The sequence below is a fragment of the Bison bison genome, unplaced genomic scaffold (assembly GCF_000754665.1).
Source record: "Bison bison bison isolate TAMUID 2011002044 unplaced genomic scaffold, Bison_UMD1.0 scf7180017864053, whole genome shotgun sequence".
NCBI classification, from domain to species: Eukaryota; Metazoa; Chordata; class Mammalia; order Artiodactyla; family Bovidae; genus Bison; species Bison bison.
The window spans coordinates 2250545-2262539 of NW_011494625.1; the positions used below are offsets into that span (position 1 = coordinate 2250545).

General features: G+C 42.8%; 1 protein-coding gene across 1 annotated transcript in view; it reads left to right on the top strand.

Moving 5' to 3' along the window:
• The first annotated feature begins 441 nt into the window (after nucleotides 1-441).
• Nucleotides 442-11995, top strand: part of SNRNP48 (small nuclear ribonucleoprotein 48kDa (U11/U12)) — a 16246-nt gene continuing 4692 nt past the window's right edge. Inside the window, exons 1-7 of the mRNA XM_010835844.1 lie at nucleotides 442-633; nucleotides 3830-3943; nucleotides 4202-4262; nucleotides 5077-5151; nucleotides 9649-9837; nucleotides 10272-10393; nucleotides 11952-11994. Coding sequence (XP_010834146.1) covers nucleotides 475-633; nucleotides 3830-3943; nucleotides 4202-4262; nucleotides 5077-5151; nucleotides 9649-9837; nucleotides 10272-10393; nucleotides 11952-11994 — 763 coding nt within the window. The 5' untranslated portion in view covers nucleotides 442-474. The remainder of the gene's footprint in view (nucleotides 634-3829; nucleotides 3944-4201; nucleotides 4263-5076; nucleotides 5152-9648; nucleotides 9838-10271; nucleotides 10394-11951; nucleotide 11995) is intronic.

An 11995-nucleotide genomic window follows, 5' to 3' on the forward strand; every position in this document is an offset into this window, starting at 1 on the left:
TGGGATTGTTGATTGGATAACACCTTTGGGAGAAGGCCAAGGGTAAATGCATACAGAGTGAGTGAAAGTCACTCAGTCCTGTCAGACTCTTTGCCACCCCATGGACTGTAGCCTGCCAGGCTCCTCTGTCCATGGGATTCTCCAGGCAAGAATATGGAGAGGGCAGCCATGCCCTCCTCCAGGGGATCTTCCTGACCCAGGGATCGAACCTGGGTCTCCCGCACTGCAGGCGGATTCTTTACCGTCTGAGCCCCCAAGGAAGCCCAATACATCCAGAAAGCGGGTGAAAACAGCCACTTCAGGAAAAAACCGGAAGAGACCTCTCAAACGCCCCACTTCCCGGGCCGTTTCCCTATTGGCGGTTCCAGTCACGTGCCAGAGTGGCCCCGCCCCTGCCCCAGAAGCCCGTGCGTGCGCACGCGCCGCCCGCAGTCTCTCAGCTTCTTCCGGGAGCGGGCACTGGCGGTGGAGGCCATGGAGGCCGAGCTTCCCCCGGTGGAAGAGCGACGGCGGCTGCGGGAGGAGCTGAGCGAGTTCGTGGAGAGCTGCCGGCGGACGCTGGAGGAGGTGACGGCGTCGCTGGGCTGGAGCCTGGACCGGCTGGAGCCCGGGGAGGAGGCGGCGGCGGCCGAGGTGAGAGGACCGCGGGGCCGTCGGCGGCGGGCAGGGCGCGGCGTCTGCAGGGCCAAGAGGGGGAGCGCGCGGGACTCGGGGGCTGTAGCCTCCCGGTCGCTCGCACCGCTCCCGGAGAAGCCGAGGAATCGCGGCGGGCCTGCAGTGAGATAAGTGGGCAGGCCTGGGGTGCTGCTTGGCGGCTTGCCGTGTCCTCCGCGCGTGGATTCCGCCTTGGCACCAGATTCGGGGTCGGGAGAACTGGGGAGTTGATGGGAAACAGTAGAAACAGTGACAGACATTATTTTGGGGGTCTCCAAAATCACTGCAGACAGTGACTGCAGCCATGAAATTAAAAGACGCTTGCTCCTTGGAAGAAAAGCTATGACCAACCTGGACAGCATGTTAAAAAGCAGAGAAGTTACTTTGCCAACAAAGGTCCATCTAGTCAAAAGTATGGTTTTTCCAGTAGTCATCTATGGATGTGAGAGTTGGACAATAAAGAAAGCTGAGTGCCGAAGAATTGATGCTTTTGAACTGTGGTGTTGGAGAAGACTCTTGAGAGTCCCTTGGACTGCAAGGAGATCCAACAAGTCCATCCTAAAGGAGATCAGTCCTAAAAATTCATTGGAAGGACTGGTGTTGAAGCTGAAGCTCCAATACTTTGGTCTCCTGATGCTAAGAACTGACTCATTTGAAAAGACCCTGATGCTGGGAAAGATTGAAGGCAGGAGAAGGGGATGACAGAGGATGAGATGGTTAGATGGCATCACCGACTCAGTGTACATGAGTTTGAGTAAACTCTGGGAGGGTGATGGACAGGAAGGCCTGGTGTGCTGCAGTCCGTGGGGTGGCAAAGCATTGAACACGACTGAGTGACTGGACTGAACTGAATCAGGTTCTGTGTCTGGAGAAGTGGGGAGTTGCGGGTCGCCTTCCTCTGCCACGAGATGGTGCAGCTCTGACAGGGGTGGCAGCATTCTAGGACTATTGAAGGATTCGGTAGCAGCAGCTCTCCCGGACGTTAGGATTGCTTTGGGAAGAGACATAGGCAAGTGTGTTAGGGTCAGCAATCGTGATCTTTAAAAATATGTATATTATTTACTTTGGCTGCGGCAGGCCTTAGTTGGAGGCACGCAAGCTTTTAGTTGCAGCATGTGGGATCTAGTTCCCAAGCCAGGGATCGAACCCGGGCCCCCTGAATTGGGAGCAGAGTCTTAGCCACGGGGACGACCAGGGAAGATTGGGAGCACAGAGTCCTAGCCACGGGGACCACCAGGGAAGTCCTCAGTTGTTGTTGTTTTTAATGAGATGAAAGGAAGTGCTCATGTGGCATCATACTTCATGAGGCCTTCATGAGGCCTACTATGCTTTACCGGTTTATGATTTTTTAAAAAACCCTTTCATTGTTTGGAGGTATAATTGAAGCTGTGAATTCCGTTGAGTGTAGCCTCCCAGGCCTTTCCACATCACTGTGCTCCCAGCAATGTAGTAAATTTAGATTTCTTTTATTAACAGTTAAATAGCTCTTTGTTTATGTCACTTACTGTACATTACCTCCTTTAGTACTCACAATGACCCTATGAGGTAGGTTCCCTCAGCCACCTTTTACAGATGAGAAAACGAACCGAGAGAGGTGAGCATTTGTCCCAGGACTCGTTGCTGTTAAGTGGTAGTCAGGATGGGAACCCAGGCATTCTACCCCTGAGAGTCTTGTGTGCCTCGTTGCTTCGCTGCCTCTCTACAACTCCACTCTAAAATTCCGAAATTCTTGGGAGTTCTGCAGTGGTCCGGTGGTTAAGGCTGCCTTCCAGTGCAGGGGTGTGGGTTCAGTCTCTAGTGAGGGGACTAAGGTTTCACATGCTGTGGGGTGTGGCCAGGAGTTAAAAAATAAAATGAAATTCTGATAATCAGTTGTGGGTGTGCATCTCATGTTTGCAAAACCAACACCTGATATTCAGGAGAGTGACTGGCATAAAGATCCTGGTAAGCGGCATTGCTAATTCCTAGACCAGTGCAGTACAGAAAGGCGGTGAATCTTCACTTCTCTGCTGGAGTGCTTTCATCCTGTAACTGAGTGCACAGCAGTCAGTTTCTACCCTCCAGTGACTGCTGGTGGTGAGGGGGATACAGAGAGTAGCCGCTGTGTGCTACAGTGTGAAAAAGTCTGTGAAGGGTGAGTCAGGATGGCTGTAGAGCATGTGGGTTATTGTAGGCTCTGGGGTGGACGGCCACAGCTTCCTTTGTAAGGTGAATTCTAAACTGACAGATGAAAGGAGCTAAATTAGCTAGGTGCAGCACAGAGAAAGCGTCAACCGCATGGGTAGAAATCCAGAGATAAGGCTATGCACAGAACAGGAAACCTTTGGAAGTTAAGCATAGCTAAGAGAGCTTGGGATGTGGGGGAAGAGGGGAACAGTGGCTGGGGGGGGGCAGAGCTTAAAGGGCCTTGTACAGCTGTGTTGAAGAATCTATATGTGTGTGTGTGTATATATATATATATATATATTTTTTTTTTTTTAAATGAGAACAGTAGGGGGAGACATGAAAGTACTTGAAGCCAAAGTGTTAGTTGCTCAGGCAACTAAATTTTAATTTAATAAAATTATAACTGCTTATGTTTATTGAATGTGTGCTATTTACCAGGCCCTGTCTGAATTGCTTTATGTGTATGAATTCAGGTATAATTTATTTAATCTTCACCGTAGCTCTGTGTGAGTAGTCCTGCTGTTAGACCCATTTTACAGATGAAGAAACTGAGAGAAAGGAAGGCTCCTGACCTTGACTACGTTCGTACGGTCATTAAGTGGCAGGCCTCGGACGCACCCTAGCTGTGGTGTGGAGAATGGAGGCAGAGGGAGCAGATGGCAGGGGCTCTTGTCATCTCGGATGGAGAGGACAGGGTCCTGCAGGGACTGGGGCAGGGGCGGGGATTATGGGTAAGGACCTCCGAGTTCCTCAGGGGGAGATGGTCAGTGAGGTTGTCCAGGCAGTGAGCGTACATACATCTTTCAGGAGGTGGGCTTTGAAGGGTTGGAGCGGGACAGAGGCTGTAAGGGGTAAAGAGAACCAGGGAGGTTGTTTTTTAATGTGTACGTACACTCACACGGGAAGTGGGGTGGAGAGGCTTACAGAAGAGGATGCAAAACATTTACTGGGATGGTTATTTCTTGAAAAATGATGTACCTTTTCCTTTGCTTCTGTTTGATCTTTATAGGATGAAGTTGCGATATGCCCGTATGATTCCAATCACCACATGCCTAGATCGTCTTTAGCAAAGCACATGATGTCTTGTAGATTGAGGAAACTGGGCTACACCAAAGAGGAAGAGGTACCGTATATTTATCATGTGTATGTCATGTGGTTCATGCGTTAGTAAATCCTCACAGTGTGGAAGGTGTAGTGTGAGGTTTTCTGAGAAAATAATAGTCATTTGTGAGGTGCAGTGGGATTTGCCTTGTTTTGCAAATGATTGCAAGAAATGCTTTAATGATACTAAACCTATTGTTGGTTTATGTCAAATATTAAAGTAATCATCTGATACTGAAGGACATTAAAATTTGTTTATTTTTATTTTTTTACCATTTAGGATAAAATGTATAATTCTGACTTTTTCTATGAGAATGCGAACGTACCTTCAATTACTTTGAGTAAGTATTATTATAATTTTTAAATGTTTTAGTGAAGCTGTATGTGTATAGGTATTTATATTCATTTTTGAATTATCAGAAGAGTGGGCTTTGTAAGTATCCTGATGATTGATTAAGAAAGGTATTGCTTACAGTGACACTGGTTTACTCAATCTGAGATTTAGAGACCAGGTTTATAATGCACACCAGAAATCCTCTAGAGCATCCTACAATAGGGCACACGCCTGCCTTCTTGGTTATAACAAAACCTGGCCACACACATATGTTGAAGATAGAGCCAAGGATGGAAATGTGTTCTGAGTGTTCACCGATTACACAGAGATTAAAATCTTGGGCTCTGGAATCAGAATGCCTCATTTAACTAATTCTGTCACTAATAGTTGTGTGGCTTTCAGTAAGGTAATTAACCGATTTTTTGCGTAGATTTCTTTGTAAAATAGGAATGATGCTAATAACACCTGTAAGGAGGATTAAATATCACATATGTAATATGGTTATCATACTGCCTGACACTTAGCTGGGATTCACGAAATGTTAGATATTACACTGGTTGCTAAAATTTGCGGCCGCAACTGCTGCGTGCTTGATTATATTAATAGTGTTTTCTGAACTGCTCGAAGTCTGGTTACTTATTGGATTCTGGTGGATCAGAAAGAATTCTGCATTCAGATGACCACAGCAGCAACGTGGGTTTTAAGATTCTGGAATGTTTCTCAGTGTGCCCAGAGAGCTTGGATTATTGGAACCTAGTTAATAATTCCATTGTGGACACTGATGATTCATGTTGTGTTTATGGATTTTTTTTTTTTGACAGATAAGGACTCACAATTCCAGATAATTAAACAAGCTAGAGCTGCAGTTGGAAATGATGGTGATTATTATAATCAAAGTAAGTGGCATCATAGTTTGAGCTAGTTAGACTGTTTTTCTTCCGTAGCACATATCACTAATTTTCAAGAGAAATCTTGTGAAAACAGTTATGTGGAATAGGTTAAGCTTTCCATCTGACATTAGACTAAGTATTTGGTGTCAAATAAATGCCCTGAGTAGACTGTCTCACCCTGAGATTTCCGCTCTCTTGAGCACTGTTATTGTTGTTACTGTTTAGTTGCTTAGTCGTGTCTGGTTCTTTGAGACTGCATGGATTCTGGCCTGCCAGGCTCCTCTGTCCATGAGATTTCCCAGGCAAGAATCCTGGAGTGGGTTTCCATTTGCTTCTCCAGCAGATCTTCCCGACCCAGGCATTGAATCCCCATCTCCTGCATTGCAGGCAGATTTTTTTCCACCGAGCCACCTGGGAAGCCCCTCTCGAGAATTAGCCCGATGTTACATGTAAGGATGTTGAAGTGCAACATGAGAGGAAAGGCTCAGGCTGAGGAAGACCCAGCCCCGTCCCTGCCCCTCGTAGTGAAGCACGGACAGTGTTAGATGTACAATTTCAGAGGGTTGTGGGTACCTGGTGCCCAGCTTTGGAAGCTGGGGTAAGAGATGCTACCTAGGACTTCACTTTAGCAGAGACAAGCTTAGAATTTTAAGTTTCAGCTTTTAGGAAATTGGAAGAACTTCATCCTTCAAAATCATAGAAGTAAATGGGTAAATGGAATTAATAGATTTCTGACTCTAGGTAGAACATCCAGCCAAACCCTGACTGGCTCCTTTGATAAAGGTTCTCAGTTGTCTTTGAGCTTTCTGAAGGTACCTTTCTCTGAGTACCTAACCTTTTTCTTCCTTGTTTATGTTTAAGGTCATGACCCTGTTGTTGTAAGCCAGTATCTGGGCTCAGTTTCTCCCTGGATCGCATTGTGGCTTTGGAGGGAGGAAGTCTGTTAGTCTCAGTGTGTTGGTAGCAGCCAGAAGCATGTTTCCTGTGTTTGCTGTTTTGAAGGATCCATGTAGTTCCAGGTGTTACTCTTTGAGAGGGATGTTTGACTCTCATCTAACTCAAAGAGATACTGAGCTGTGGTCAGTTAAGCCTTTTTTGGCCATTATTCAGTTAAGACCCAGTTAAAAAGTAGAGGATTTTATTTGTGTGTTTTGGGAGAAGTTACTAGTTTTAACTTTATTTGATCTTAGCTAGTGAGATTTACTGAATTTATTTTATCTACTCCAGCATCTGTTTTTTTCAGATAAGGAAATAAACCCTGTCCAGCAGAGGTGATGAAAGAAATTTTGGGGTGCTTGTTCTAAAGTTCCTCAATACTTTGCTATTTTAGAAGAGATTCTTTTTGTTTTGTTTTTTTTTTCCAAAGCGCTCTTGTGTATTTCATTTCTCTTTGACATCATAGTTGTGATAGTTAGACAAGTATTTTCTCTTCCATATTAGGTGAAGAAATAGAGGAACACAGAAGTGAGTTAACACTTTTGTGCTTTAATACAAGCTGGATTGAAAACCTAGCTCTGAATTTTGTGGATTTGAACGTTGAATTTGGTTCTTTACAAAAGCAAACAGTTACTTTAAATGAATAGTTCTTTCAGTAGATAAAAGGAACTTTGATTTTGGATTTTTGTACTGTCTTAATATTTAATTAATTGTTAAGGACAACTTGTTATATCATCTGTAATCCTCTTTTTAAAACTTTTTTTCATTTTATGTACAGCTCTGCAATTTCTCAATAGAGATGATTTTTTGTGGCCCACTTATGTCTTACACATTTAAAACTTTTTACCCCAGGACAAAAATCTCTTTAATATCTCATTGATGTTTACTTTGAAGGAATGACTAACATGAGCAGCTTTACATTTTCCATATAATTAATATTTTGTTGGTTATGTACTAAATTTTACGTTTCTTATATTTTCATTTCATTGGTCATATCAGGCCCAAACTCAAGGTATAGAATTCTCAACCTGTTAATTTTTGTCAAAGCTTGAACAGGCATTAGATCTACCTATTTACTTTCAGATGTAGTTATGTTGGAATAAACAGTCATTTTATATTTGATGATCTTTTTCCTTCAATATTAAAAATTCAAGTCGCTGTACTTGAATTTCATGACGTCTGTGTGGCTGGTGGCCATGATTTGAACATGAGTTATCGGGCTAAAGCATCCTAAAGAGATGGAGATGACGGTTCTAACCCTGATCTTTTTCTCCCACTTGTGAGACTTCAGTGAATCATTTTATCTGTAACAGCCTCATTTCTGCGTCTCATGTTAGGAAATTGACTTAGTATGAATTCTTCACAAGATTCTGAATCCGTATCTTCGACACAAGTTAATATTTAATACTGTTAAATATATCATTATTTAATGTTAACATTATTGATATTTAATATTGTATTTCACACACGTGAGATGGCATGTGATGGCCACCAGGACTAACGGAAGAATGAGAGTTCCAGTTACCGAGAAAGTAGAGTGGAGTTTCAGTCTGGGGTGATGGCAGAGTTCTGGCGGTGGGCAGAACTGACGGTGCGAGTAGGAAGGGTGTGCTGACTGCCGCCGAGCTCTCCACCCAAAATGGGTCAGATGGCAGATTCCACGTTGTGTCTATTTTATGGCAATTTTTAAAAACTATTCTTAAAAAAGTACATAGAGGGTCACAGTTAGTATGACGACAGCTCATTCAGATCTCCAAATCTTATAGAAACTTCATCTGAACTTTTTACGTTTTGTGGAAATGTGAGCTTCTTTATTTTTTTCTTTTGTCAGAAATATCTATGTTCTGAATGATTTGAATGCCGTTTGTTGTTTAACTTTTCCTGTACTTTTTCTTTTTCAGTAATTGGGGTGAGTATAAAGAGGAATTAGGAACCTGAATGTACTCCTTATTTAAAGATATGCAGTATCCTTTTTGCAAATGATATCCTTTTAAAAGTATCATTCAAATTTCTAAACTTTATCTTAATCACTGTCAAAACATTATAGTGTTGACTTGGAATTTTAGTTGAATTTCAAAGACTTTAAGTATCAGTCTTGACCAGACAGAAATTTTAAGATGAATAAAGAAAACTCCAAAATACTTTAAGGAGGAAGTTACACTTCTTTGCTTACAAAGAACAGGCAAAGGTTTGTGTGCAACGTGTTTTAAAATACATCAGTGTTCTTTTCATCTTTGTTTTTCTTCCAAAATATGTAGCCTATAATCATATAAATTAGGTTTATCAAAGATAACTCACTTTTGTATTACTAAATGAAGTGTTCAAAGTCTGGCTGCATAGAGGGGCTTTTCCTCGTGTTTGCCAGAATTAGAGTAGGAGGGATTGACAGTGGGGAACCCTTCCTGCCCGCTAATTCAGAACCTCTTACTAGTAAGATCGTTACCCGTCGCTGTTACTGCACGCCCCCAGTTCAGTGTAGCTCTCCTGGTAACTTAGAGCCTGTGACGTCGTCCCTCTTCTCGCGCGTCACCCTTAGTTCATGGTGGGCTCGCATGTGAATTCTTGCTTTGCCACTTCGTAAGTATCTGAGAAGAGCTACTGGTTATATATTGCCCTGTGAACCTGAGTGATGACTTTAGGGTGACCTGGCAAACATTAAAAGGATTCCTTTAGTAGCTGGTGTTCTTTGTTTGCATTCATGGATAATGAAGTCTAGAAAGAATCTTTTTAAATTGCTTTATTTACAGTTACAGTAATTTTTTATTTCTTTGAGAAAATTTGAATCTCAAAACTTTTCTTCAATGTTTAATACATCGTATCAAGGTATTGTATTTACTTTTTTTCATTAATGAGCAGATTATAGAAAGTTCTGTGATTTTGGGGGGATGGGGCACTTGCTGTTGACAACTTTCTTCAGTGTGGTGAAGCCAACCTGCTGCTGCTTCTGAAAATTAAAAGAAGTTTTAGTCTCAGTCTGCCTGTCTCTGATCTGAGGAAGTTTGGGATTTCTGCCCCTTGGTCCGTAGCTCTAAGTCATTGCCCAAATGGGATATATTTTGACTGAACCATATCTCTTGGTGTCTCATAAATATGTTTTTAACACATTTTTTGTATTTCTATATTTTATTTTCAAGGGGGCTGTAATGTGTATTTCCTATTAAAATCATTTTCCTTCACCTTTTGTGCGGAAAAGCGTATATAGAGAAAATTCATATCTACTTTTACAGTATGGGGAACCTTTTAAAAGTTTTTTTTTTTTTTTTACCAATGGGCAAATTGTCTTACGGTTATTACTGTTGCCTTCATGGGATCTGTCCTAACACTGTCGGGGGGAATAGCCCACACCCACGTCCGCCCTTTCTGTGGATGCAGCATTCGGGATAGAGTCAGTGTTGGCCATTAGCACACAGGTGGCTGTTCTGCATGTTCAGGGACTGCTACGAAAACAAATGGCTTGTGTTAATTAAACGTCACATTGTTACCGTGCACGTTTAAAGGTGAGTATCGTGGGTCGTAAATCCAGAGCTTCATGTATTATTTATCCTTGTGATCTTATTTTTACTCTAGGGCTGTATTCTTCATTGCCTATTGAAGTTCCTCTGAATCACAAACGGTTTGTTTGTGATCTCACTCAAGCCGATCGTCTTGCCCTCTACGATTTTGTAGTCGAGGAAACAAAGAAAAAACGCTCAGATTCTCAAATTATCGAAAATGACAGCGATCTCTTTGTAGACTTGGCTGCCAAAGTCAATCAAGGTTTGAGATGAATATCTTAGTTTTCTATTTCTTAATTGTTATTTCGTCCTTTAAGTGTCATTAAGATGATTTGTCAGGCCATTTTGAGTTGGAATAGGATGGTTTTGTATCATCTGATATTAACATATGTTAAGGTGTTTACTTAGTACTTGAAATTTTGTTCTCTGATTGTTACACCATGCATACCTTTCTTCCGTAAGAATGTTACTTAGAACTGGGCTGTTACTTTAATCTCTGTACTTAAAACACTCTTTATGTTCAACTAATGGCTAGAGAAAAGGAATGATATAAAATAGTCCATTTATACAACATAAAATTTTTGAAGTGCTACATTAAAATATAAAATATCAGATGATTATGGTGTTCCTTCCCTCTAATTCATAAGAATTTAGAGTTTCTGATGATGTAATAATTTTATTTTGTTCTTTTATTAGATAATAGTCGAAAAAGTCCAAAATCTTACCTTGAAATCCTGGCAGAAGTGAGAGATTACAAAAGAAGACGCCAGTCCTATAGAGCTAAGAACGTTCACATAACCAAGAAGTCATACACCGAGGTAAGTTCTGCATGATTGTGTACAGCCTTGTTGAACACAGAGGTTTCCCGTACGCAGTCATTGCCTGTCCCGTGGTTTCCACAGTTGCCGAGAGGTTTTCTGAGAGGACGAGGCTCCATTGTGGTCACGTCTGATTTGTATTTGCTCCATCACATTCAGACCCAGCCTTCACCAGGCAAAGGCTCTCCAGGGTACAAAGACCTTACGTAAAGAGGTTGTACAGTCTTACAAAAATAATGCTTTTGAGAAAGTGATACTGCATCATGATGAGAACATAGATTTTGGCTGTAGACAGACCCAGGCTTGAGTTTTGATTCTGTAATTTATTACTGTCTGTTTGACCTGGGCAAATGATTTGAGCTTTTTAAGATTGAGATTTTTTTCATTTTTGCAGGGTTATCGTGAGATGTAATGGAAATAATGCTTATGGACAAAGGAATTTTTAATAAATAGCTTTTTTTGGCAGAAACTTAGTCCTTTTATGTACTCTACTAAACATTTGGGCTTAAGAAGTGTTTGGTATAAATTATTTGTAACTTACAGTATTATGTATATAATAAAATTTAAGTGTGTTGCTGCTACTGCTGCTAAGTCGCTTCAGTCGTGTCCGACTCTGTGTGACTCCATAGATGGCAGGCCACCAGGCTCCCCCGTCCCTGGGATTCTCTAGGCAAGAACACTGGAGTGGGTTGCCATTTCTTTCTCCAGTGCATGAAAGTGAAAAGTGAAAGTGAAGTTGCTCAGTTGTACCCAACTCTTCGCAACCCCATGGACTGCAGCCTACCAGGCTCCTCCGTCCATGGGATTTTCCAGGCAAGAGTACTGGAGTGGGGTGCCATTGCCTTCTCCGTTAAGTGCATTAATCCGTGATTTAATTGCTAAGTTGTGTCCCTGACTCTTCGACCCCATGACCTGTGCCCCACCAGGCTCCTCTGTCCATGGGGTTTCCCAGGCAAGGATACTGGATTCCTCCTCCAGGGTATCTTCCCGACCCAAGGAGTGAACCCCATCTCCTGCACTGGTAGGTGGATTCTTTACCACTGAGCCACCAAGGAAGCCCGTTATCTGCATATGATCTCTGTTTATTTTACACCCACTCACTCCCTCTCTCCTCCTGCCCCAGCAGTCGGTGGTCTGGGAGCAGATCCCGGATGTCTTTCATCTGTAAAAACGTCCATGTTTCCCACCCTTTTAGTGGTTTATCGTATCTCAGTGGCCTCCAACGTACAGATGAGTTGCGCTACTGCAGACGACACAGGACTCGCTCATGTGTGTCCTTCTCCCAGATCACCCAGGGTTGACTCGTGCCCCCTTCCTGCGTGTGCACTCTGTCTTTCTGCGCATGATTTCTAAACTCTTCAGGCTGAGTTAACACGTGTCATGATCGTGTGCCCCTGAATCCTCAGTGTGTTGCCTGTTTGTGTTTCCTAGACTCCACACCTCCCACAGTCCGCCGTATCGTAGCTCTCTGGAAATGTTTAACTGATCGCGAGCAGTACCGTCTGCTCGTTTCTCAAGCAGCTTTCTTACCTGGCAGTTGGTTCCCCCCCGCCCGCAGGTGATCCGGGACGTGATCAACGTGCATATGGAGGAGCTGAGCAG